The 23,134-nt window shown below is 46.3% G+C and overlaps 1 protein-coding gene across 8 annotated transcripts in view; it reads right to left on the bottom strand.

Moving 5' to 3' along the window:
- Positions 1-17,068: 17,068 nt before the first annotated feature.
- Positions 17,069-23,134, bottom strand: part of frtz (WD repeat-containing and planar cell polarity effector protein fritz) — a 63,537-nt gene continuing 57,471 nt past the window's right edge. For 7 of the 8 annotated variants that reach the window (XM_055062417.2, XM_055062414.2, XM_055062419.2 and 4 more), the window contains 2 exons: positions 19,788-19,813; positions 17,069-19,097 (listed from right to left, as the gene is read on the bottom strand). In XM_055062417.2, the coding sequence (XP_054918392.1) occupies positions 19,056-19,097; positions 19,788-19,813 (68 nt within the window). In that variant the 3' untranslated portion in view covers positions 17,069-19,055. The remainder of the gene's footprint in view (positions 19,098-19,787; positions 19,814-23,134) is intronic. The other variant, XM_055062415.2, reaches the window with a different exon arrangement.

A 23,134-nucleotide genomic window follows, 5' to 3' on the forward strand; every position in this document is an offset into this window, starting at 1 on the left:
CTGGCTTTGGCTGTGACCGGAGAGTGAGAGCGCAAAAGCTGCTGAAACCCGAAAGAAGGTTTCACATTTGGAAGGAAATTATTTTAATTATTTTTACGTACCATCACCTGCTCTTCTTTTTTTTAATTAACCTTCTCGAGAGGCAGTAGCATAAATTTTTCGCCATTGTTTCGCCTGTAGATATTATTATCAGGTTTACTCGCGTATTTCACTTTCCTCTGGATTATCCCTCCCCTATTCCTCAACAGCGGTCATACCATACGTACCATACCAGACCATACCTTATGACCATACCCATACTATGATGGTTAGAAGTTTTTGGGCGACGGCTAGCTACAACTAATGAAGGAGCACAACAGAAACAGCCACGAACCTCAGCAACAAAATCCAGGTTGCCAAAACGACTGTTAATGCACATTGTATGGAAGAAATAGGAGTTCTCAACAGACATCACTAGAGAAATTGCACCTAACTGAAACTAAAAGTCGCTGATAAAAAAAAAAAAAAAAAAAAAAAAAGGTGTGTAGCAAGGTTCTCAAGGCACAATTCAGAGCGCTCGGCGCAGTTTTAGCATCTTCATTCGCTCCCGCGCTTCGTCCCGTTTCGTGTTCTGAGACTTAACGTATATAAGATGAAGCTTTCTGAACACATAGAACTTAACGCTTCTATTCTTAAAAGCTGTTTTGTGTTCAGGTCAGCCAACAATTAAGGCTGCCCTGAACAACTTTTATCCAGCTTGGTAAGCTGGATAAAAGATACAGATCCATAAAGCTGCCGCTTCTTACTTGTTTCACATTGAAGCAGTGGATGAAAATATTTTTCACTGATGTCACCATGCAGTGCACGCATTCAGCTCATCTTACGCGTTGTTAGGAACTGCCGTTTTCCCTCACCTAGGGATCTAGGGAGGACGGAGTGTTTATAAGCAGCTGTTTGTCGGCTGCTAGGGTGTGCTCGTGAGCTGTACGCTCTAGAGTCACTCAGTGACTCTAGTACGCTCGTGCTCGACAAGCAGTGCGCTGGGTGCTTGGAGCTTCGTGCTCGCTAGCAGTATGCTTCGTCTTGCATGCTCCATTTGGGCGTCACGCTAGACTGTCGAATGTATCCCCTGTTTGAATGTAAAAATATGTTAATAAATCCTGCTCGCCTATTCCTGTCCCCCAAGTTCCTCCCTACTACCTCCAACCCTTACAACTGGATGCCTGCGGCGAGATCGTCCTACAACTCCTACACCGGATGGCAGCGGTGAGATCGGCCTACGACTCGTAGAGCAACGGCAGCTCACGGACTTTGGGACATGGTGACCGACCGGTATCCCTATCAAGTTGGAGGCGACTTGAGATTGACCACCTCTTGCAACTGACTGGACACGGCGGAGAAGGACTGGTGTTATGGTGCTGCTTGAGTGGGTAAGCGATTGGTTTTGGCTGTAAGATTTACCAGGCTTCAATTTCTCTGTGTTTGTAGATTTGATTCGCTGGGAATCTTTTACTTGTATTCTGATTTGCGTGGGTATCGCAGCAAGTATTGTGTGACAGCATAGCCAAAGCATAAGTAGCGGCCATGGTCCTATTGTGTTTGACGAGAGCTGACCTATTGTGGTTATGTGAAGAGCTCGAGGTAGACGTAGAGGAGGACTTGACAGAAACAGAAATCCGTAAAACCATTCTCCAAAAGGACAATGATTTGAAATTCATCGAACATCTAGGTAACCGAATTCTAAGCAAAAAACGGGAACAGGAAGCAATTATAGGCAAGAACAGGAAGAAATGAAGCAAAAGCAGGAAGAAGCTAGGCAGAAACTGAAAAGGATTTCGCAGGAAGAATGCCTAAGAGAAGTAACGAGGCAGCTGGTACGCTGCTGCATTGAACAATGAGGTTCAAGGTTTGGAGCAGGAAATCAAACGAAGTCAACAGTGGCTTGAGAAATCTGTAGGCTGGACGCAACGAAAGTGGGAGGGAGTCGATAGCAGATTTTGGTCGAAAGCCAAGAGAAGGAGTAGCACCTGCGAGATTAGCAGCACGTTCATAAGTGAACTCCAAGTGCTAGCAGCTAATGATGCCTTAGTGGCAGCAGAGGCCGTTAAAGGCCGTAGTGAGAGCGACGAGGTAGCTGTGCCAATAGAGCACTGTAGCTAGGCCAGCTGTGAATGAATTGGCACAGACACCGCGCGTGTGCGTCGCATGTAATGTTAACGAGGTCGTTAACGAAGTAGAGAGTACTGTTGACCCGACAAACGCGAGCACCCATGTCGAGATAACTGTCGAGTCGGATCTGCGTGCCGAAACGCAGTACATGCCAGCTGGACGATGCAGTTGAGGGCAGTTTGCAGGATTGCGAGCTGCGTAGCTCAAGGGAAGACAGTTGCATTGTTCAGGGATCGGTGCAGCTGTCCGCCAGTCTAGGTAGCCACGAGAGGGATGATTTATTGTGGAATCATTCGGACTGTGCGTGTGAGACAGCAATCGAGACCGACGAGCTGTGTGCCGATCGATGCGCAGCGTGAGCTGGCCCGGGCAATGCAGTAGAGGGCAGTTCGCAAGAGCGCGAGTTGCATAGCTCGAGTAAAGACTGCTGCATTGTCCCAGAGTCGGTTGAGCTGTCCGCCAGTCGAGGCAGAGAGAAGAGTAGATTTAAACGAAAATCACTCAGACTGTGCAGGTAGGAGAGCGATCCGGGCCGACGAGATGTGTACCGGCCAGCACGAGGCGCCAGAGGACGGCATGAAAGGGGATTAAAAGAGAAAGCGCCGTAGAAAGAAGCGCGGTAAAAATTGGAAAGCGGTAAATAAAGTAGCGCAGCCAAAGACGGCGAGAGACACAAAAAGCCAGGGCGCGAGGAAAAGAAAGGTGCGGTTGATCGATCGTTGATGATGTTGGCGCATCAAACACGTTCGAGCCACCGGTCAGAAAGAGACCGAGAAGCATGTTCTGCACGGACGCGGTCAAAGGGCACGGGGCAGTTACGTTCCTCGTCGTTCCGTCGTTCTTTTCGGAGTGCAACATGTAGTGCGAAGGAGCGCAAGGTGGCAAGACGAGTCGAAATGGTAGGGAGTCGCGACGCGGTCAGTCGAGTTCGTGATGAAAGCGTGGCGCCAGGACGCAAATTGGCAGGAGACTGTAACGTCTTGAAGGAGCTGATAGTGTGTCAGCCCTTTTGTTGTTACTGGATAGCCAGAATAGCGTTCGAACCGCGACCATCTCGAGTACGGCTCAAAAGTATGAGTCAGTCGTAAACATTTGGAACGGGAAGCCAAGAGAGCTTACGTAGAAGAAAAACGAGTTCTTTTGTTTTATTTTTGAACATTTCAAAATTTTCGTGATTTGAGACTAGAATTTCTTTCAATATGTAAGGTATGAGCTTTGTGTTTTCGTTCGAGAAGCTTCGAGATTTTAAAGATGCGTTTTATGTAAACCTATATATAGTTTCGCGAGGTATTCATTAGTAAGTAGATATGGTTTCTTTTGTGTGTGTGTGTGTGTGAGTAACCTGAAGGTCAAGGTTATCGTTGAGAGGCCTATGGTAACGTGCGTGTGTATTAGTTAACCTTCTTTTTTTTATAAGTGTTCGTGAATTTTCTAAGGTTAAGCGCGTAGGTTTTCAGTAAGTGCGTAATTTACAGTGAAAAGCGTTCTTAGTTCCATAAGCGCGTGTCCTGTGCGGACAGAAGGAAGCAGAAGGTTTATGACTGGGTTGCGCGTGTGTGCTTAGGGCGGCCGTGTTGTGACTTCTCTAGTACGCGTGCGTAGAACTAGTTATTTGAAGATGCATATTTTTAATGGTTCTGCGCAGTACGTAAGTTACGCAAAGGTAGTTGTTCGTTTAAGGAACGTGTCCGGTATGGACTAGAGGAAGAAACGTAAGCGTGATGAAATGTTTGCGTACGACGCAAGTACGCGTTCTGAATAGGGAACACAAAGCTAGCGCGATTGTGATTACGTACCTGTGGAGTTGACCAGACTGTTCAGTGGCACCACTACGTGCGAAAAGTACACCACTGCGATAGGGTAAGAACAGGCTGTTCGTGAAGTTAGGCTGCTTAAGTTATGTTCGGGTATTGGTAGTTGAGAGCCTTCGGTTTAGTTCTGCGTAAATCTTTACTCTTGTGCTGCACGACAGTCAGATCTGGTTAAACTCAGGGGAAACGTGAACGCCCGCTTTGGCGGCACAAAATTTTGGGGTCAAAATTTTGGGTTCCCAGTTGAGCGGCTTACATTGAAATTTTGATAGGAAGCCTGGTGGGTGAACAGCATGATTTCGGGCGTTTGCACGCTGAGTGGTATTGTGTTGCCGGGATCGACTCTTCTGTGCCGGTTGTTGTGAGATGGTTGCAGACATTCCAAGTGCGCAGGGGTTGCAGAGAGCAAAGCCATATTCTTGCTCGCCAGCCATTCTCTTCCTGCCCAGCGGTTGTCAGTACTGGCCAATCGAGATTTTCCGGGCCATGGAGGAGCTGTTAGGAACGGCCTGCCGAGATGCCGCCATGCAAAGTTTTCTCAGCCAGCTGCAGCTGCGAGCGTGGCGAGCTTCCCCGAAGAGACCATGGAAGCCTTCAACACCCGCTGCGGTGACTCGTTTTGTAGGGACCACGAGGTGCCGCGTCAACACCTCTTCGTCGCCGGAATGCCGAGACGAGGTCGACGAACCAGGCTTTGTTAGTGAACTCGCCAACACCGACCCGGTCTTTCGGGAGCGAGGGAGTTCCCGAGGGAACGTATTTGGCGGCACCGTCCCACGCGCGTTTCAAGACGCAAGACAATGGAGAACCACGGCGGCCACGCTGCGGGGGTCAGTTCTGGGAATAAGAGGCGCCTCCTTTGGGCAAGACACAGTTCTGCGAAGACCGTCTCACCTTGGTGGGGGCAGTGAAACCAGTGGGTACCTGTGTGTGTGTGTGAGCCCTCCTCCTCCAAAAAGGCGGGTCAACTGCGATGACGCTGGGCGCTACGAATTGGCGGTGAACTGCCGTTTTCCCTCACCTAGGGATCTAGGGAGGACGAAGTGTTCATAAGCAGCTGTTTGTCGGCTGCTAGGGTGTGCTCGTGAGCTGTATGCTCGTGCTCGGCAAGCAGTGTGCTGGGTGCTTGGAGCTTCGCGCTCGCTAGCTGTATGCTTCGTCTGCGTGCTCCAGTTGGGAGTCACGCTAGGCTGTCGAATGTATCTCTTGTTTAATGTAAATAAACCCTGTACGCCTAGTTCCTCCCAAATTCCTCCCTACGACTACAAACCCGACAACGTATATAAAAGTCCTCCCCTGTCAACAGATTGTGAGGACATGCTGTCTTGGAGCTCTATCGCACTTCTTGGAGAGGTACGATGGAGCATTTGGGTAAATTGTTGACACTGCGTCTCTTGGAAGCACAGGTCGATCACGGGGAATCTTGACTGTTTCGCCGTTGACCACGTGCGTGAAGTGACGCACAATGTATCGTTCGTGAAAGTGAAGCTCACAGAGGGCTGATTTCTCGTGGAGCAATTTGTCAGCCCGGGGGACAGCCCGCCGCCACGTTCCAAAACGTTCGGGGTCATTTGGCACAGAAAAAAAAGTGACACGCTTCCCGTCTTCCTTGACGATACGTAGGCGTGCCGTGAGACGCAAAGCAGTGCGTTTGCATCGCTTTCTTTACGCGAGGATCCATTTGGTTGGCACAGGGCGCGAAATGCAAGCCTACATGCTAACGAGCAATCTTTCACCACAAAGAAAGCACCGCGAAAATAAAGAACACATTGTTGCGCCAAAAAAGGAAAGAAACTTGGAAGAAACACGCATGCGTGCAGTGTCAAACCTAGCAGACGACAATCACACGTGCTCATGCACAGATAGCAAGGGAAGGGGCGGGAGACGAGACGTTCATTTGAGGGATCGCCAGCCGTTTGTGCGCAGGCGCGAGTAAGAGCGGGCGCGAGAGATAAAAAATGGTGTTTTTGTTCCTTGAATATGCGACTCTGCACTACGGAGGAGGTTTTCTAGCATGTGTTGTAGGCGTTATGTAACGAGGGTCTCGAATCCGGCAACATTGATGCCTCCAGGTAGCACGTGTCGGTTTACTGACCGGTTGCCTTCACCCAAAAAGATCACGTTCTTGTGACGCCTGCGGCAGAAAGGATGTTCCACATCCACCGCCAAGGTTTCTGAGTGGTGGCTCTGGCTAAGACTCCCAGGGTTCTACTAGGAAACATAAATATCCAAGAAAGTGGATCGAAAAACGGTGCCGCGGTAGCTGAATTGGAAGAGAATCGCACGCGAAATGCGAAGGTTGGTGGATCCTTCCCCACCTCCGGCAAGTAGATTTTTTCATGCACTTTCATTTCCATTAACTTATTTTTTCTTTATTTCATTTATTAAGCACTACTAATTTCCCCCTATGTTGTCCATGGTGTCAGTGTTTGTTGGCTTCTTATGATATGACTTTGTCGTTCATGTTGTATCTGCAAGAATTAGATACCAAATTAGGGAGAAGTAGACGTGGCTTCAACATTTCTTTTTTCAACCAAGGAGAATGGATTGAACAGTCATTACCATGGCTGATGTACACGGATGACATTGTACTAATGGCAGACAACAAGGAATATTTGCAGCGATTTATGGACACTTGCGGTAAAGAGGGGCATAGCTAAGTTAGGTTTAAAGCTTGGCAATGAAAAATTATCAGTCGCGATTTTTAAACGTAATCAGGGCAGCGAGCATATAGGACACAGGAGTTTACGCTGGAGGTAGCGGATGAGTAGAAATATCTTGGCGTGTGGTGTGGATAAACAATGGGGTTGAGTACATATTGGAACATGAAAAATATGTAACGACTAAAGGTAGCAGGAATGCAGCAGCGATGAAAAATATGGCACTGGAATTACAATAGGTACGAGGTGGTGAGAGGTATTTGGAGAGAGGTGATGGTCCCTAGTCTGACTTTCGGCAATGCAGTCCTGTGCATGAGATCAGAGGTTCGAGCAAGGTTGGAAATTAAGCAACGAAGGCTAGATAGGCTTGCTTTGGGAGCATACGGAAATACACCAAATCAGGAGGTGCAGGGTGACATGGGATGGACATCATTCGAGGGAAGCTAGCAGCAAGATAGAATTTGAGGAGCGATTGAGAGAAATTGCGGGAAAGGCGGTGGGCAAGGAAAGTTTTCAGTTACGTGTGCATAAGCAATGTTGGCACAAAAGGGACAAAGCGAAACAGAAAACTGTCACACAAATATTTGGACAACACCACGGAAGCAATTGCTTGGCTTAAGCCAAGAAATATCAGTTAAGAAAAATGTTAAAGAAACAGGCACGGGGCGGTGCGTGTGGAAAGTAAGAGGAAATGGCTGAACACCTGATACTTTTCAGTAAGGGGCTTCACTCTACATTTCAAAGCAACAGGGTGGATTTTTTTCCAAAGCATTGGGGTTTAGGGACGACAAATAGACTTTATGCTAGTAGAAGTAACTAAACAAAGGTTGTCTGATTGGTGGCTAAAATCAAGGCAAGAGTGAAATTTCACCCTTCACTAAGTACAAAATATATTATTAGTCACGGGTATACGTGGCGTGTGTAGCCGCCCGATTTAAAGGTTTCAGCCCTATCCATCCATTTATCCTCTAGAGCCTCTAGCGCGCTCCTTCGCACTTTCCCCGGATCGCTATTCACTACTCAACCTCCATGCGCTTTCCTCCTCCGCTTCCTTTGCGTTCTTACACTACCCATCGCTGATTTCACTGACGATCCACGTACATTTGCGCGTAAAACATGCACGACTGACAACTGCAACATTTATTTGGGCAAAGCATCTACGATCCTGCATGTACTCTACGGTGGATTAATTTGTACCGTAGTCCACTTTGCAATACGCGGAGGAGGTCGCTGTCCCGTGCTTGGCATTTAAAGCGACGGTACAACGGCCAACGATAAACATTTGCAAATGCTTGCACGACCGCACGCAATCGAAAGCTTCGATCGACTTCTCCGGCTTAGTATTTGCCGGTGTGAATAAGACCTAAATGCAACTTCCCACGAGCAGACTCATGTGCAGAAGTCGTGACACAAGCAGCCTGCACTTGAGAATCGTCGCCCATTGACGATGGCCGCGACACGACAAGGTTAGCACTTCAGCTTCTATAATTGCTTGCCTGTTATCTGGCCGCTTGTTGCTCTGCGGCAAAACTACATATTGGAAGCCCTTCCCCCCACCCAGAAGAAAAAAAAAACTATGTGTGCGTCCAGCGCCCATGCATAGATACGTGCCTCCCCTAAAGAATATCACCGTAGTGCGACCGCTAGCTCTCACCAAATGCAAATATATCGAGGACATTCTACACAGCGACTTTACGGACTCGTATATATATGTGTTCTGTGCTCGTACCACTGCACTAAATTTCACGAGGTTTGTTGCATTTAAAAGAAAAACTTAAAATCTAGTGACTGTTGGTTTCCAAGTTTTGAGTACTAGGTCGTCAATGTTTTAATAAAAATTGGCAAAAATTGAAAATTTGCGTAAAACGAAACTATCAAGTTTACAACTCTGTACCTCAACAACTAAAATGATAATACAATTCTGTGAATTGCATCTGATAGTACAACAAAAGCGGACAAAATTGATATGTTACATATGAATATAAAAAAAAAATTAGTAACATGGAAATACAGCTTTTGCAAGACCACTGTAAACAACGTAAAAAGTTAACGTAAAATGTAATATGACATATCGTATTTGTCCGCTAATGGATGCCGCTTACAGAACCGCGATATCTCTTCTTGATGCAGAGCTATGAATGTGTAAACTTCGTGCTTCTATTCTTTTTCAAACGGTCGAGTATTTGGAAATCCTTTTAGCAAAATTCAAGCCCTAAATCGAAATTCGGCTTCCAACAGTCAGTAGAACTGAACTTTCTCTCTCAAATGCAACAAATTTCATTAAAATCGGTCCAGGGGTTATCTCAGAAAAACGTTTTTGCGTTTTACATGTATTTTAATAGGCCGCGTCGGAGTTGGACCCGAGCTAAAGCTTCCGCTTGACTTGTTCTGTGCACTAGAGAAACAACAACATGCTGTTGTGCCAACCGCTTCGCCGGCATCCACTCACGGAATAGGTTTGCGCTCGTCTGTGAATTATTCGTTTTCAAAACACCCGCGCTCTACGTCATCTACAGGTGCCCACTTTTGATCGCGATCAAGCGCGATCCAGTGGAAATTGTCAACTGTGATTGGCTCCCTCGTGCAGCTTGCGCAGAGGAGCCAATCATGACCTCGTAAAATTCGATCTGGATCTGGCTTGGTTGCGATCAAAAGAGCGCAAATGATGCGACAAATGACATGCCTACCTCACCTGAAGCGAATGGGAATACGATCGCTTTCGACCATGCTTTCGGCGATACTATCGCTTTCGTGTTACGTTGTACTCGGTCATCCAATCAACTCATCCCGTTTTGCTCAACCAGGCGATATAAGCGCGCATTGAAAGTGAGATCGCCCGAAGCGACCGTCCGAGATTGCGGCTCTCGGCACTTTTTTCTGTCTGTTTTTCTTTGTTCCTCCTTTCTGCAGTAAAAAGCGGCAACCGCTCTCTAGAGGGTGTTGCAACCGCGCCTCCCGTTCCGCACGTGACCCCCATCGTGACTGCCCGCGCCAGTTTCTCATTTAAAAAAACGCTACAATTATTTGTGTTCATTGCTATTTGCGTATTGGGACACCTATGCAGTTAACTTTTCAATTTAGAGATAAACGCAACTGAAGGCAGATAATCGAATGCATTTTGTTGTGCTTTATGCATTAAAGCAGAAATGGCAAAATTTTAGCTGTATTTACAACAGTAACTTGCATTACTTGGAGAGTTGCTGTCGTTGGGGGGAGCGGAACGCTGGCGGTCTGAGTGAAAGCCGATAAGCGGCAGAGCCATGAGGTTGCGATGATGGAAATATGCCCTCGTAGTGCAGTTGAGAACCTTGGAATCGGTGTGGGTGATCTCTGTGCACGGACGATGCGTTTATTTCTGAGCAACGTGGTGCCACTGGGATACATGCGGTCTTGACGAATGCTATGGAGTGCCGTCGTAATACCGCTAGGGGAGCGGGCGCAATTTGTTAACGCTTCTCCCTTATTGATGGTTGCAGGGGTAGCGATAACGCACGTGAAGTGCGCGGCAGGATCAAGTTGCTTCACTACTCTGCACCGCACGTGGCAATGTCGTACATTAAACCAGATACAAGTGAAATATATCAAAACTTACGAGAATGCGTTGAACTTGAGATAAAGAAAAAAAATTACCGACGATTACGTTACTTCCTAATGCGAAATTTGAGCGCAGCAAATAAGCTGTTTCACCTTTTCGATAGATTGAGGCAAAGAAATCGAGCAACACATGTATGCGCTATCACAGAATTTTTTTGTTGCACCCTGACTGTTTGCGAGCCTTTGTTTGCGTTTGGCCTCGGCCGCGCGAACGGTAGAGTCTTCTCTGCGACGGCGATGAGCTTCTGCTTCAGCCTCGCTTACTGCTGGTTGCTCTCGACGGCGGCGATGAGCCTCCGCTTCGGCGGCGCGAACTGCAGGGTCTTCTCGGCGGCGGCGATGAGCTTCTGCTTCAGCCTCGCTTACTGCTGGTTGCTCTCGACGGCGGCGATGAGCCTCCGCTTCGGCGGCGCGAACGGCAGGGTCTTCTCGGCGGCGGCGCTTAGCCTCTGCTTCGGCGACGCGTACTCCTGGATCATCTCGACGGCGGCGACGGTAAGCTTCTGCTTCGGCGGCACGCACCTCTGGATTCTGACGGCGACGGCGCTGGGCCTCTGCTCTGGCAGCTCGTTTAGCAGCAGCAGCAGCAGCAGCAGACGGAGGACTTCCATCGGTCGTCTCGCTCATGGCTCAGAAAGAACTGGCAGATAATTTCGCAGTGGCGAACGGCAGCGGCAATTTCGGCTCGGGCGGTGCACATATACAGATCCGCCGCCACCGATCTGGCTCTCTGATTGCCACCGCACAGGGCGAACGGCAGCGGCAATTTCGGCTCGGGCGGTGCACATATACAGATCCGCCGCCACCGATCTGGCTCTCTGATTGCCACCGCACAGGGGTTGCATTGGAGGAGGAGCGAAGAAAGGAATTAAGTTCGAGCCCGCGCTTTGACAACCGGAGACTCGCAGGAAGAGGGGGGAGGGGGGCGGCGTGTACACCCAGCGGCAAACGATGGGGGCAGAAGCGCGCGCAGCAAGCGGACAACACGATAAAGGGAGGAGGGAAGAGATAGCAGCGACTGACTGATGCCGCTGACGCCGATAGTGAGTCAACCCCAGCTGCGGAGTTGGTTTCAGGGACAACGCCGCCGATGCCGACACAAACAATATGATACCCTCGCTTCCGCAGCGCTAAGAACCAGGTCTAGCCGTGGGAAGGTGGTCACGTATTCGTCGACGTGCCGGGGCCTACGTGAAATAACCGGCGCGTCGGCAACTGAAGAGCACCCTATCCGCCACACAAGAACAGGGGGGGGGGACCCTTTCCTCCTCTTTCTGCATGGCGGCGACGGTGTTCTATGCAGTCACGTTGTCTTGACTCTCTAGCGGCGTCAGCGGCATCCAGCGGTATCAGTCGGTCGCTGCTAGCGCTGGGGGGATGAAAGGGGGGCGGAGCTGGTTACGAGGCCGACGACAACGCCGACGACGACGCGAAACCCAGGAACGGACGCCAAAGAGCTGCGCTCTAAAAAGTTGTCTTGCATATTAATTAATGTACACATTTTAACGAAGGACATCATTGCAAATAGTTTTTCTGTATAACAATAGTTAGCGTTCAATATTACATACAAGACAGCAAAATATCATATTTGCCAACAAGTGCCTTCAGAGAAGGAAAGCAATATTATTAGCAGATTTAAATGTAGCCATTAACAAATGCTTTATGGTTGCCTCCTTTTGAATGTTTAAAGCAGTTTGGTATATTATGACACAAATGGCATCTAGCTGGTTAGGTAGGCAAGTAAATTAATGTTCTGTCTGTCTTTTAATAGCGTTTCTAATGTGCCAGAAAAATGTGGGAGGTCCAAGAGTTTGGTAAATGATGGAATTAAATCTAACACTTTTATCAAAATTCAATACTTGCAAAGATGCCACACCACACCGATGCAGGGGTTCTTGCTCTAAAATAAGAAAACTGAACTTTCACCTTCGTTTCCTGACCGGGTATTAACGTACTATGGCAAAATGAATGAAAATAGTTTTTAAAGAATGCTTAATCAAACAACAGCAACTTAGTGCCACTTTCGTGGGCACCAGTTCTAGCATGTGTGAAGTGATGGAGATGATGTGACAAGATGCATTCATAAGCAGCCACACTTCTGGCCACCAGAAACACATTATTGAAGCCTGGCAATTTTAGTTGGACATTGTGCTGGAAATCGCTAATGTGAAGGCGCCTGATCGTGACGATGGTTTCCATGCACACGTACATCATATGGCATGCTCCAAAAAAAGAACAAAACGCTTTCTAATGCCTTTTTTCTCAAACCTTTATTTGTATGCATTCTTGATGTGAAAAAGTGCTTATCGCAAACATAAGCATTTATGATGAGCACCACTGATGATTATGCTGCGAAGTAGCACTAGTACTTCACTGGCAATTTTGCACACTTTGACATCTTTAGGATAACATATGGTTGCATCAAAATAATTAAATGTGTCAGTGGTTTTCCAACCGTACATGCACATTCATACATACAGGACACATGCTTTACAAAAACTTTGACTGTCCGAATTCAGCTGAAGAGCACATTTCCTTTTTAACCTTCGCTATGCAGAACATTTAGTCATGGTGAGAATTGTTACCAAAATGAATGTATAACTTGTATCAGACATATCACTACACTCCCAATTATGATGCACAAAAGATGTGATGGAGGAACAAAAATTAATTTGACTGATGGGGCTTTTCAGCAAACAGCATGCTTTTGCAGCGTCATGTTTTAAGCACCAAAGCTTGGTCTGCATGTTAAAATGCACAAATAGTAGGCACTCGACTAATTTGTACTATTACGCTGTAATTCAAACATAATTTTACCCTTGGCACGATTTCTGCCCTTCTAGTGCACGAGACAAAGTATGCCCATCTTTTATTTAGAAACGAGGAAGTTGCATTCCTCTAATTCACATTTTTCCAGCAGTAGCTGACAATAAAATGTCACTATGCCAATGTGCCTTTTTGCATTCCACAAACTGAACGTAAAATCTGAGGAAATGCTTTCTGAAAGTGCAGAAACTTTGCCTCTGATTAATAGAAAAACAAGGTGCTGGACAGAATTAAATTAATTATTGAAACACTCAGACTAACCCCTTCTCTACTGAGCACTTCCTGCATGAACAATCAAAGCATAGTGATTGCTTTTGTTGTCCAATGAGGTTGCATGTGATGAAAAAGCCATGAGACTTTTTTACTTCAGAGGAAGGCTTCGAAATTAAAAAACTGCAATTAGATCTGGTTAAGTGCAGTCTCTGGAGGCTCCACTGCAAGGATAAGATTTAAATAAGAGATTTGCCCAAGAGGTATGCTTGCTGCAGCTAAAACCGAGTGCTACAAGTGGTTTTATGAATGCCCAACCAGTGTGGCTTCATTAGCTTTGAAGGTTTGCCTCTGCATGGCACACTTAAAGAACCTTTATATGCATGTCTATAATACTAAACATAAGTGTGCAATGTAGCCCTTAGGATGAACCAGGCTCGCACTTGACAACAGTGGTACAGTCTTTGATGGGAAGCTCAGCTTGCCCTTTGGCAAAGCAAGGGCTAAGTGAATGTGCTCTGTTGCTAGCAAGGCACAACTCAAACGCAATAAAACACTGGCTAGAAGCCAACAGAGGAACAACACATTATGCTGTTTTTGATCCCACAAACAAACAAAAAAATAAGCGGAACCGATCTCACAATGATTGTAGACTGTAAGGCGTGTAGCATTGAATCAATATATGAACACAATGTATTCAGTGATGGAAGTGACACCTCGTCTTTTAGAGCAGCTTTCGGAACTGGAAAAATCACTATTCGGGGCTGAAATATATACTTTTGGAGCAGTAACTTACTGTTCTAGTGTAAAGAGGAAGCTCTGTATAAGTTAGTATGTACTTTCTGAAACATTGCATTCTATAGGTATTACACTAAGATGCAAGTATATTTTTTAACTTGCTGTTCCATTCTCTATGTTATAAAAGGATGAAGAGAAATGCAAGTTTAACCTTAATTCACTATTAATTCTGCATTTCAATGAACATTTTATTTCCTGCAAGCTGTCCTTGGCTTAATTATCCATTTAATCTGCTAAACGTTTTCTTTTAAAGCATTTAATCCGTTACACCTGTTGAATATGTTCAGCTGCCCAATTCTTCAATCATATGGTGCGAGCATCATGTCCTCACACATTATTAGGCTGCAAGGCACTGACGCACTGTCTGGTCAGCGCTCACGCGATATTGTGAAAGAATTGGGTTGCTGTGCTACAACGACCTTATATATCACTACAACTGAAATTACTAGCCGAGTGATTTGGTAGCTGATCAGAAGCACAACCAGATGGAACAGAAACAAGGACACCATTTTTATTGTTGTCCTCGCAGGTATAGATGGAGTAGCATCGGTGTTGTGTGGCTTGTGAATCCGTACATGTCTACTTCCTTGTCTCGTTTTTAGGACAAGGAAGTAGACATGTACAGCCTATTAGAGAAATTATAGTTCTCGCAGACGTTCCCAACCTCCTTTATTTTTTTTTGCGTGCCTTTGCTTTCTTTCTCCATTATAACTTTCAATCTTTCATTTCCCTTTACTATTCCCCCAGTGCAGGGTAGCAAACCAGAATCTCTTATGGTTAACCTCCCTGCCTTTCCCACCACATTTATCTCTCTTTGTCTCCTCGTTATCAATCTTTTTTTTTTTGTGTCCTGGATGCCTATAGTTGCAAAAAAAAAAAAATGCGCCCTATACACTTGTAGACATACTGCCAAGTGACCACGAAAAAGGCGCATCGAGCAGCTCTGCCCTCACAATCGTGAGTCAGCATAATTACATACATAATTAAAATTGCGATATATTATATGGACAATCCAGGCGAATTTCTGCCGTGGTCTTCAATGTCGCTGTGAGGTTCCATATAGAGTTCAAGTGCGAGAAGATCGCGGCTGCACGCCATATGCTGTAGTTGCGAGGGAAAGCGTGTAAGGGTCAGTCAAGAAGGATGGTGGCTTAATGCGCGGTGTCTTATCGTGCCTGCAATAATCCCAATTATTCAGATATTCAGAGCAAGTGCGTGTCGTTGCAGGCCTGACGCAATACCTGAGACCGATGACAATATGGCGCAGCATCTAGCAGGATTTCTTTCGCGGTGCAGTTTGGCACAATCGGCACAGCACTTTCATCAGTGTGTATTGCTACCATCGAAACATGCATGAGGCTGCAGCGGGACTCCTCTTTCGCACTTCCCTAACAACACTCAGCGCCACCTAGTGCCGCCACCACGCAGACTGCGTGTGGACTCCAAGATGCGTGGTGCACAGGTGCGCACAAACACTGAGAAATGCGTCATGCGGCAACCAGGCACCTCCCTCATGCACTTCTTTCTAGGCATGCTGTGCGATCTAGTAATGCTGCTGATTAGTTTGCGCTTGGCCTCAGAGGCGAGAAGTGTGGCGAGCCGGTGCCTGCGAAAGCTGAAAATTGTTTCCGCTCTTGCCACACACCCAGTGACACATACTCGGTATGCCAAGTTGGCGAGAGGATCAGTGAAGAGCAGCACATACCCAGTGCGATCACGACACTGCTTGCTCAGCATTGGTGTAAAAAGCATTCACTGAAAAGCGGCATGTACCCAGTGCATTTGGGGTGCAACCTGCTAAATTGTTGGGCTTGTGTCCTTGAGGAACCCTTGTAAGGTAGGTTCAATTCTGCTCGGCATCGAGATATTTAAGGGATGTTTTTCATCATTGTAGAGTGGCCCATTGCCAGCGGCACACATCTAGTTACCCAAGCTGGCGTCATGTGGGTGTGTCATATCACAAGAAGCCAGCAAACAGTGACAACAAGGACAACATAGGGGAAATTACTTGTGCTTAATAAATGAAATAAAGAAACGATAAATTAACGAAAATGAAAGTGGATGAAAAAAACAACTTGCCGCAGGTGGGGAACGATCCGACAACCTCCGCATAACGAGGGCCTCGAATTCGGCAACACTGATTCCTTCAGGTAGCATGTGTGGGTTTATTGACCGGTTGCCTTCGCCCAAAAAAGATCACGTTCTCGTGACGCCTGCGGCAGAAAGGACGTTCCACATCCGACGCCAAGGTCTGTGAGTGGTGGCGCTGGCTAACACTCCCAGGGTTCTACTAGGAAAACATGAATACCCAAGAAAGTGGATGGGGAAACAGGCGCCGCGGTAGCTCAATTGGTAGAGCATCGCATGCGAAATGTGAAGGTTGTGGGATCGTTCCCCACCTGCGGCAAGTTGTTTTTTCATCCACTTTCATTTCCGAGTAATTTATCGTTTCTCTATTTAATTTATTAAGCACAAGTAACTTCCCCTATGTTGTCCTTGGTGACAGTGCTTGTTGGCTTCTTGTGATATGACTAATAAAAATCGGACCCCTCGGTTAACCCCCTTTCTCCATGTTGGTGTGTGCCACTCATGAAGAGTGGCAAACATAACCAGTGACCCGAGTTGGCATCAAAGAGGTTCCTTGGAGACCAGCACAGACCGAATGGCACGTACCCAGTGCTCCAAATCAAATCAGTGATCCATGTCGGTGTGAAAGAGGCTCGTTTCATGAAGGGTGGCACGTATATACTCAGTGACCCATGCTGGTCCGATGGTTGGTTTCAAACCCTGTTCCCTAAGCACAGCAGCCTGATGTGCTACCCATTCGTCCACGGACTACCCAATGACCCAGGTAGGCAGGAAACCGGTTAGATACAAACATACATGGAGAGATGCAAACTAACATGGATAGTTGGTCCATGGAAACTGCGTGAAGTAACCTAAGAATGCTATGGCAATAAAGAATTCAGTTTCGCCCGAAACGCGAAGCATCAGTTGCGACAGCAAATTATCAGACAGGTATACAAAGTAAGAATAGTAGCTTTATAGACCGTAAAAACTTGTAAACATTCGCTTACTAACTGAATTAGCAAGCATGGTGTTACGCGCACACAAGCAAACATGAACACATCTCACTCAATGACCACAAAAACACGCTGTCAAAATGCTGGAGTGAGGAAGCGTGGTAGTAACTGCGAGCGAATTGACCTCTGTGTTGCCTCTAAGCAGCAGCACGAGCGGACTAACTGGCAAAAACACAGCGCACACAAAGCTATCAGCACTCGGCACACTGTCCCCATCGCCGATAGCTTCTATAATAGGCCTCAAGCAGCAGCCGCTGGTTTAGAATGTCCCTCCCTCTCACTCCCCTCCCCCGATACTGTGTGCGCAACGGAAGACAGTGCGCTTCCTCCCCGCTTTCCTCCCTTGTGCGTGCGAAATTGAGCTATCATCGTTGGCTCCCTCGTACATACAGCACACAGTGTGCGGTGAAGATGCTATCACCCTTGTACTTTATACAGAACATCACGGTGATGGCGACGCCGACAGCAGAGATGCGCATAACTCAAATTTTCAATGAGGCCTGGTGAGGGGCCTTTTAAGGAACTCCTGAACGGGGGAGCTGTGAGCATTCAGAAAAGTCTTGCTGAACTATGGACATCAGCTTTGCAGGCTGTGTCTTTGAGAGCCATCTTTTAGAGCGACAATAAAGAGCAAAGCTTAGTTGGCCTAAACCGCCATGTTATATTATCAAAACGTTACCCATGTTTATTCAGCAGGAAGCGCTCATTTTTTTTTTTTTTTTTTTGCGGACACAGCAGAGGCCAACGTTCTTGTTTTAGATTTTGCACACATACTGCGGCACCCGTGACGCAATGGTTACGTCAAGAGTTTCTTGGTATTATTTTCACATGTATGGGCTCCTGCCACACAAGAAAGGCCCACAATTAGGTGTTGGACCCAAATTTTCATTTAATACCCTCACCTTTTTTTCTATATACACTACTATTTTAGCTACCCTATGCCACATGCTATCAAATCTACGACATCGTGGGTAACCGACGCGAGAGTTTCTAGCTGGTACTACTGCAAATCTTTTGTTTTTGCAGTGTGCCATGCATGCTCTCAGTGTAAGACAGAGCACTCAGCAGCAATTCCAGAAGCACAGTTTGCACAGACATCACGGATGTGCAAGAGGCCGCAGCCATTTTATATTTTCCCTTGTTGAGCAGCTGCATGTCACACACTTAACACTTCTGCAATGCTTATTAGTGTTTTAAGGGTGACACCAACTATATCGATGCATGTTGCCTTGTTGCATGGTACATGGCACAAGTGGGACGTTTGCTTCACAATACACTGGGTCTGGATGCAATCTCCTGCCTCCATCCATTTTGAAACACTAAAAAAAAGAAACTGTCTCTGAAAAATTTTTGGACACATCTTTGAGACTGCGATGCATGCAAAAAATAGTGGCAGATGAAATTTCTATACCATTAAAATTTCAAAGCTTACAATGTGTGAAAGCGCCTATAACGTCGTCTGCTGGGCGCATTCTTACAATGCATAATACTGATAATCACTTATTCTGCACGCAAAGTCACTTTGCACAAACATGTAATGAACCACGAAATGATGATTTTGAGTGTGGCAAAAGAAAAATAAAAGAAGAAAAGAATCAGCCACAAAAATTCTACTGCCTTTTCTAAATGCAAAAATTGGATCATAAATGGTGCACTGGCAGCTGGAAAGAAGTGTTTAAGCTTTGCAATGCTCTTTGACGGAAGCATCACACCAGCAACTTCCCTTTGGGAAAAACCCAGAGCTTGGCCGAATCAACAGAGCTGCTTCTTGTATCAACCAAACCTACTTGACCCTGCATATGAAAGCAGCTTCAGTACATGTAACACAGATGAGAATAAATACACATATTTTCACAGAAAACCAGCTTCTGCGTTCTTGTTGTTGGTCATGATGTGTGGCCGTGGTCCTCACACTCCATCCACTTCTAGACAACTCCGAAGTGAACGCACTGAATGGCCTGACCCTGCTGAGGAGTAAGAATAAACATTGTGTGCAAATGTACTAAGTGTTAGGCATATCAGTAGCAAGCAAGAAAGATAATGTCGAAAATAGAGCAAGAAAACTTTTGATTCGCAATGCAATCCCCACGAAGCTCTGCTGTAGTTTCAAGGATCAGCTGAATAGCTCTCCGTAATATTGAGTGACAAAGTCTCACCAGCGACAAGTTGTTTTTTTCCTTCACTAACATCATTGTTCTTTTAATACTCTTGGTTATATATATAAAAAAAAACATTGAAGATTACATCTGAAGATGCAATAAACTTCCAACAGTCAGCACAGCAAACTTGTAAAAGTGAAAGGGCCCTAGGAACTTTTTTACATTATTTTTTAACTTCTTCCCAAACTCAAGAATATTGAGTTTGGGAAGTTTTTCAGGTGTACAATTAAGATATGAACTGTTCTGAGCCCCCCCCAAAAGACAATCCGTTTCAGGAATCTCTCGACGGCCACCTGAAGCAAAAACCCTCTGTCACTGCAGCATATGCAGAAGGCTGCGCATTTGAATTATTGCTTTTCATTTGCTGCCGCACTGAGCTGGGGTGCCAAAGGAAACAGAAACCATGCAAATGCAAGCTTCCACCACAAGTCCCGCTACATTTTCGGAACATTATCCTCCAGCGTTATTAAAGATAAAATTAATTCCAACAGTCCTTACCAACAGTTCCTCACCGGATACGTCACCTAGAAGGAAAGGCATTGGTGCACTTCAGAAAACTTCATAAATGCCACTGCAATGACAATGCAGGGACACTGAAAAATGCAGCTTCAATTTCAGCTTCTTGACCAAACGATACTTCCAATGGAAATGGCTGCATACACTTAGAAATGTTTAAACACTCTAGGGTGTATCTTTGTAACACAACAATAAATAGAGAGCTTTAGTGTGTCCAGTACATCGGTATATGCAACGAAATTTAAGTAATACTGGGATAGGCGATCCTTGTAATGCTTCGTCTAACCACAATGCCTTATAGGTACATTTTCGTGTTTCTTGAGTGCGTTTGTCAAAAAGTTATTTAAGAAGGCGATGTGTTCGCTATTACGCCACTGTTGAAAATTTGCACTAGAAACAAAGTAGGATACAACCAGTTACTTCAATAACTGTTTGTTTGGTTCAGCTCCACACCACCAGGTGGCACCACCAATATTGTTGCTCACGTTTACACCTCTCCTAACCCAGTAAACTGCAAACGATACCGGAATACTCAATACGCTAAAACTCTCATACCATCTGTTGTGCTTGTGCTTCCTCTCTTGAAAACTCTCTGCTAGGCTTCTTTCCTGTGAAGAATGCTATGTCACGCTGACAACGAGCATGCCATTTACATTACGACTGATGTTTGAAGACAGGGTAAACCCCAAATAGTGCTAGCTTTCTCTAGAATGTACAATGAAATCATCTGCTTTAACGTTTTTCAGCAGGATTGTGGTCCTGTCAAAGGGTGCAAAAATTTTAATACACTGCATTCTGTCCTTAAAATGCTTGCATGTTACCAATTAACAATGTTCCTTGCCATTCCTGCATTCTTTAAGCACCCTAAAAGGAGTCGCACCTCTGCTGTGATGGAAAAGCTTTGACAGAAGGATCTTTCCTAACATCAGTGCCAAGCTAAACCGAAGACGGGGTTCATTAGAACGGCTCAAGTTGGGGCAAGTTGGCTGTACACGTTGAACTGAAACGTGCTAGCAAGTTGCAATAATGCACGAAAAAGATGCACACGACACGTGGACAAGTGCAAACTAGTAGCCAATTTGTTACTATACTTATATATTGACTGAGCTAGCAAAGTATCAAGCTAACAGAGTTCCTCCCTCATGCCCACTGTAAAGCCAGTCTGGAGATTATACAGACTGGCTTTAAGAAATGCTGCATATCTAACACACTCGACTGCACTGAAGACGACATCATTTGGGATGCCGAGTGTCATATGTAAGAGGCATGTGGCACAAAAGGAGAAGAAGAGGACGATGTGCGCCGACCCGTCCGAACGGCACGAGCCCTCAAGGCGCGTGACCCGAGGTGTGATCGGAGAAGCGGCGCCAAGGTGGTATTATCGACGTGGGTCTGGGCCAAGAAGGTTGGAGCGCCAGCTTCGTACTGGCGACGGGACCCATGGAGGTTTGGACAGGCCCGTGACGCTGGCGACCCAGGGTGTGGCCGTCGACCTCGGCGCCGTTCGAGCGAGGCTCCCTGGACCTGTTGCGGCCTCCCACGGCAGTGCCAGGCACTCCAGGAATTGGATCCCCCTTCTTCGGCAGACTAGCACGGACAATAGTCCCCGGGGCTTCACGTCGGCGCTCGGAGAGGCAGCGGCGGAGCCCGGTGTTAGGCTTAGCCAGGCAGGCCTGAGTGACACGTCACTCACAAAGTTCGAGACGCCGGCATCCGAGACGGAGGAGCTGGCCGGCCGATACCAAGGAAGCAATACTTGCGGATTCGGCGGGAGCACTGACGGTGACCAAGAGCTGACGCACATCGGATTTGGAGATACGCACCATGACAGAACTTTGTAAGAGCGTTCTTTTTTGTTAGTTTGGAGCCATAGGCACATCCGCATGGCCCCGAGATCAGTGTGACACCGAGGATGCCTGCGAAGCATCCAACAGGGTCGACTTCTCTGGCAGTTCCAATGGGGAAGTGCGCAGCTAGTGGCATTTACTAGCGAGATTTAGTAGCCGAGCTTAATTAAGGCAAATAAAAAGGTGGGTCATGTTCAAAGTTTCTTGTTTTTCTAAAAAGGTATTGACAGGCGTCCATATTTATCATTTTCTTGTCACCGGATAACACATGTTAGATGCGCTTGCCTATATTAGAACATTCTCGGTTGTTGTAGGAGATTCTGTCTGTTGTCCATGTTGTCGCAGGACCTTGTATAATTGGATTGCATGTGCGATGCAAATAGTGTACTTTCTGGAAGGTATGCCAGCACCAGCGATTACGCTGTAACCGTCCGTGAGCCATGTACAAATAGCCAATGCGTCTGACCCATCGATCAGATTTCGACAATCGATCAGTGTGCTCGCCACTAGCATTGTTCAGTGTGTTACTTCTGTTGTTGGGCACAGGCTGGCCCAATAAACCGTTAGTTCCATGATTTGCGTTGTGCAACTGCAGTTGTTCACCGTCACTACAACGTGACAATATGAATTGACCTGTATTCGAATTATAATTTATTGTTTTTCGCCGAGTTACACATAACAGGGGTCGACCTATACTCATGTTCGACCTATTTTCAAGTAAATAGGATAATTCAAGAGGTGCACACAAACATGTTGCCAAAAGTAGCTCAAGTCGGTCTGATATGCGGCCTTGCCAGTGACTCCCTCCAGCACAATGCACATGGGTGACAATGGGTCCCCCAAGGTCGGGTGACCCATTGTCACCCGACCTTCACCTCCAAATTCCCACTTCACTCTGCCCCAAAATGTTGGGTGGCTGACAGAAGCCACCGCACCAGAAGGTCGAGAGGACCTGGGATGCTTCACTGGGTTGGCTTTGGTGAAATTTACGAGGCTCTGTACTAAGGCCTCTGAAAAGCCAGCCACTTTATAAATAGTAAAGTGGCATATAGAGAGGAAGATGATTTGAGTTGCTTTAGTAAATTACGCTTCGGCAATATAATAATTTAAAAAAAAGCCACTCATACTGTGTTTTCTCGCTTGGTAATGCAGAAAAGATGCCAAAAGGAAACAGAGGTCGCGCCGCCGCCTTTGATTTCCTGCATCACATTTATGTGAGGTCACGGATCTTGATGGTGTCTGTTCGGGCCTAATTAACTTGTTATTGATAAAGGTGGACAACACTGTATCCTAAAAGAGAGTGCAAGGCTGAACTCGACAACTTTCTATAACTTTTTCTGGCACCACAATGGCCAAAATGTAAAAAATATACCTTGAAAACCACAACGTCACACTGATTTGCCGGTACTGGGGCTCCGGTGTGAAATTCAAAAAATGAAACTTCTACCTTTATTCTCTCTCCTAATAATCATTTTATTAGAT

The sequence above is a fragment of the Dermacentor andersoni genome, chromosome 10, assembly GCF_023375885.2.
Source record: "Dermacentor andersoni chromosome 10, qqDerAnde1_hic_scaffold, whole genome shotgun sequence".
Lineage (NCBI taxonomy): Eukaryota > Metazoa > Arthropoda > Arachnida > Ixodida > Ixodidae > Dermacentor > Dermacentor andersoni.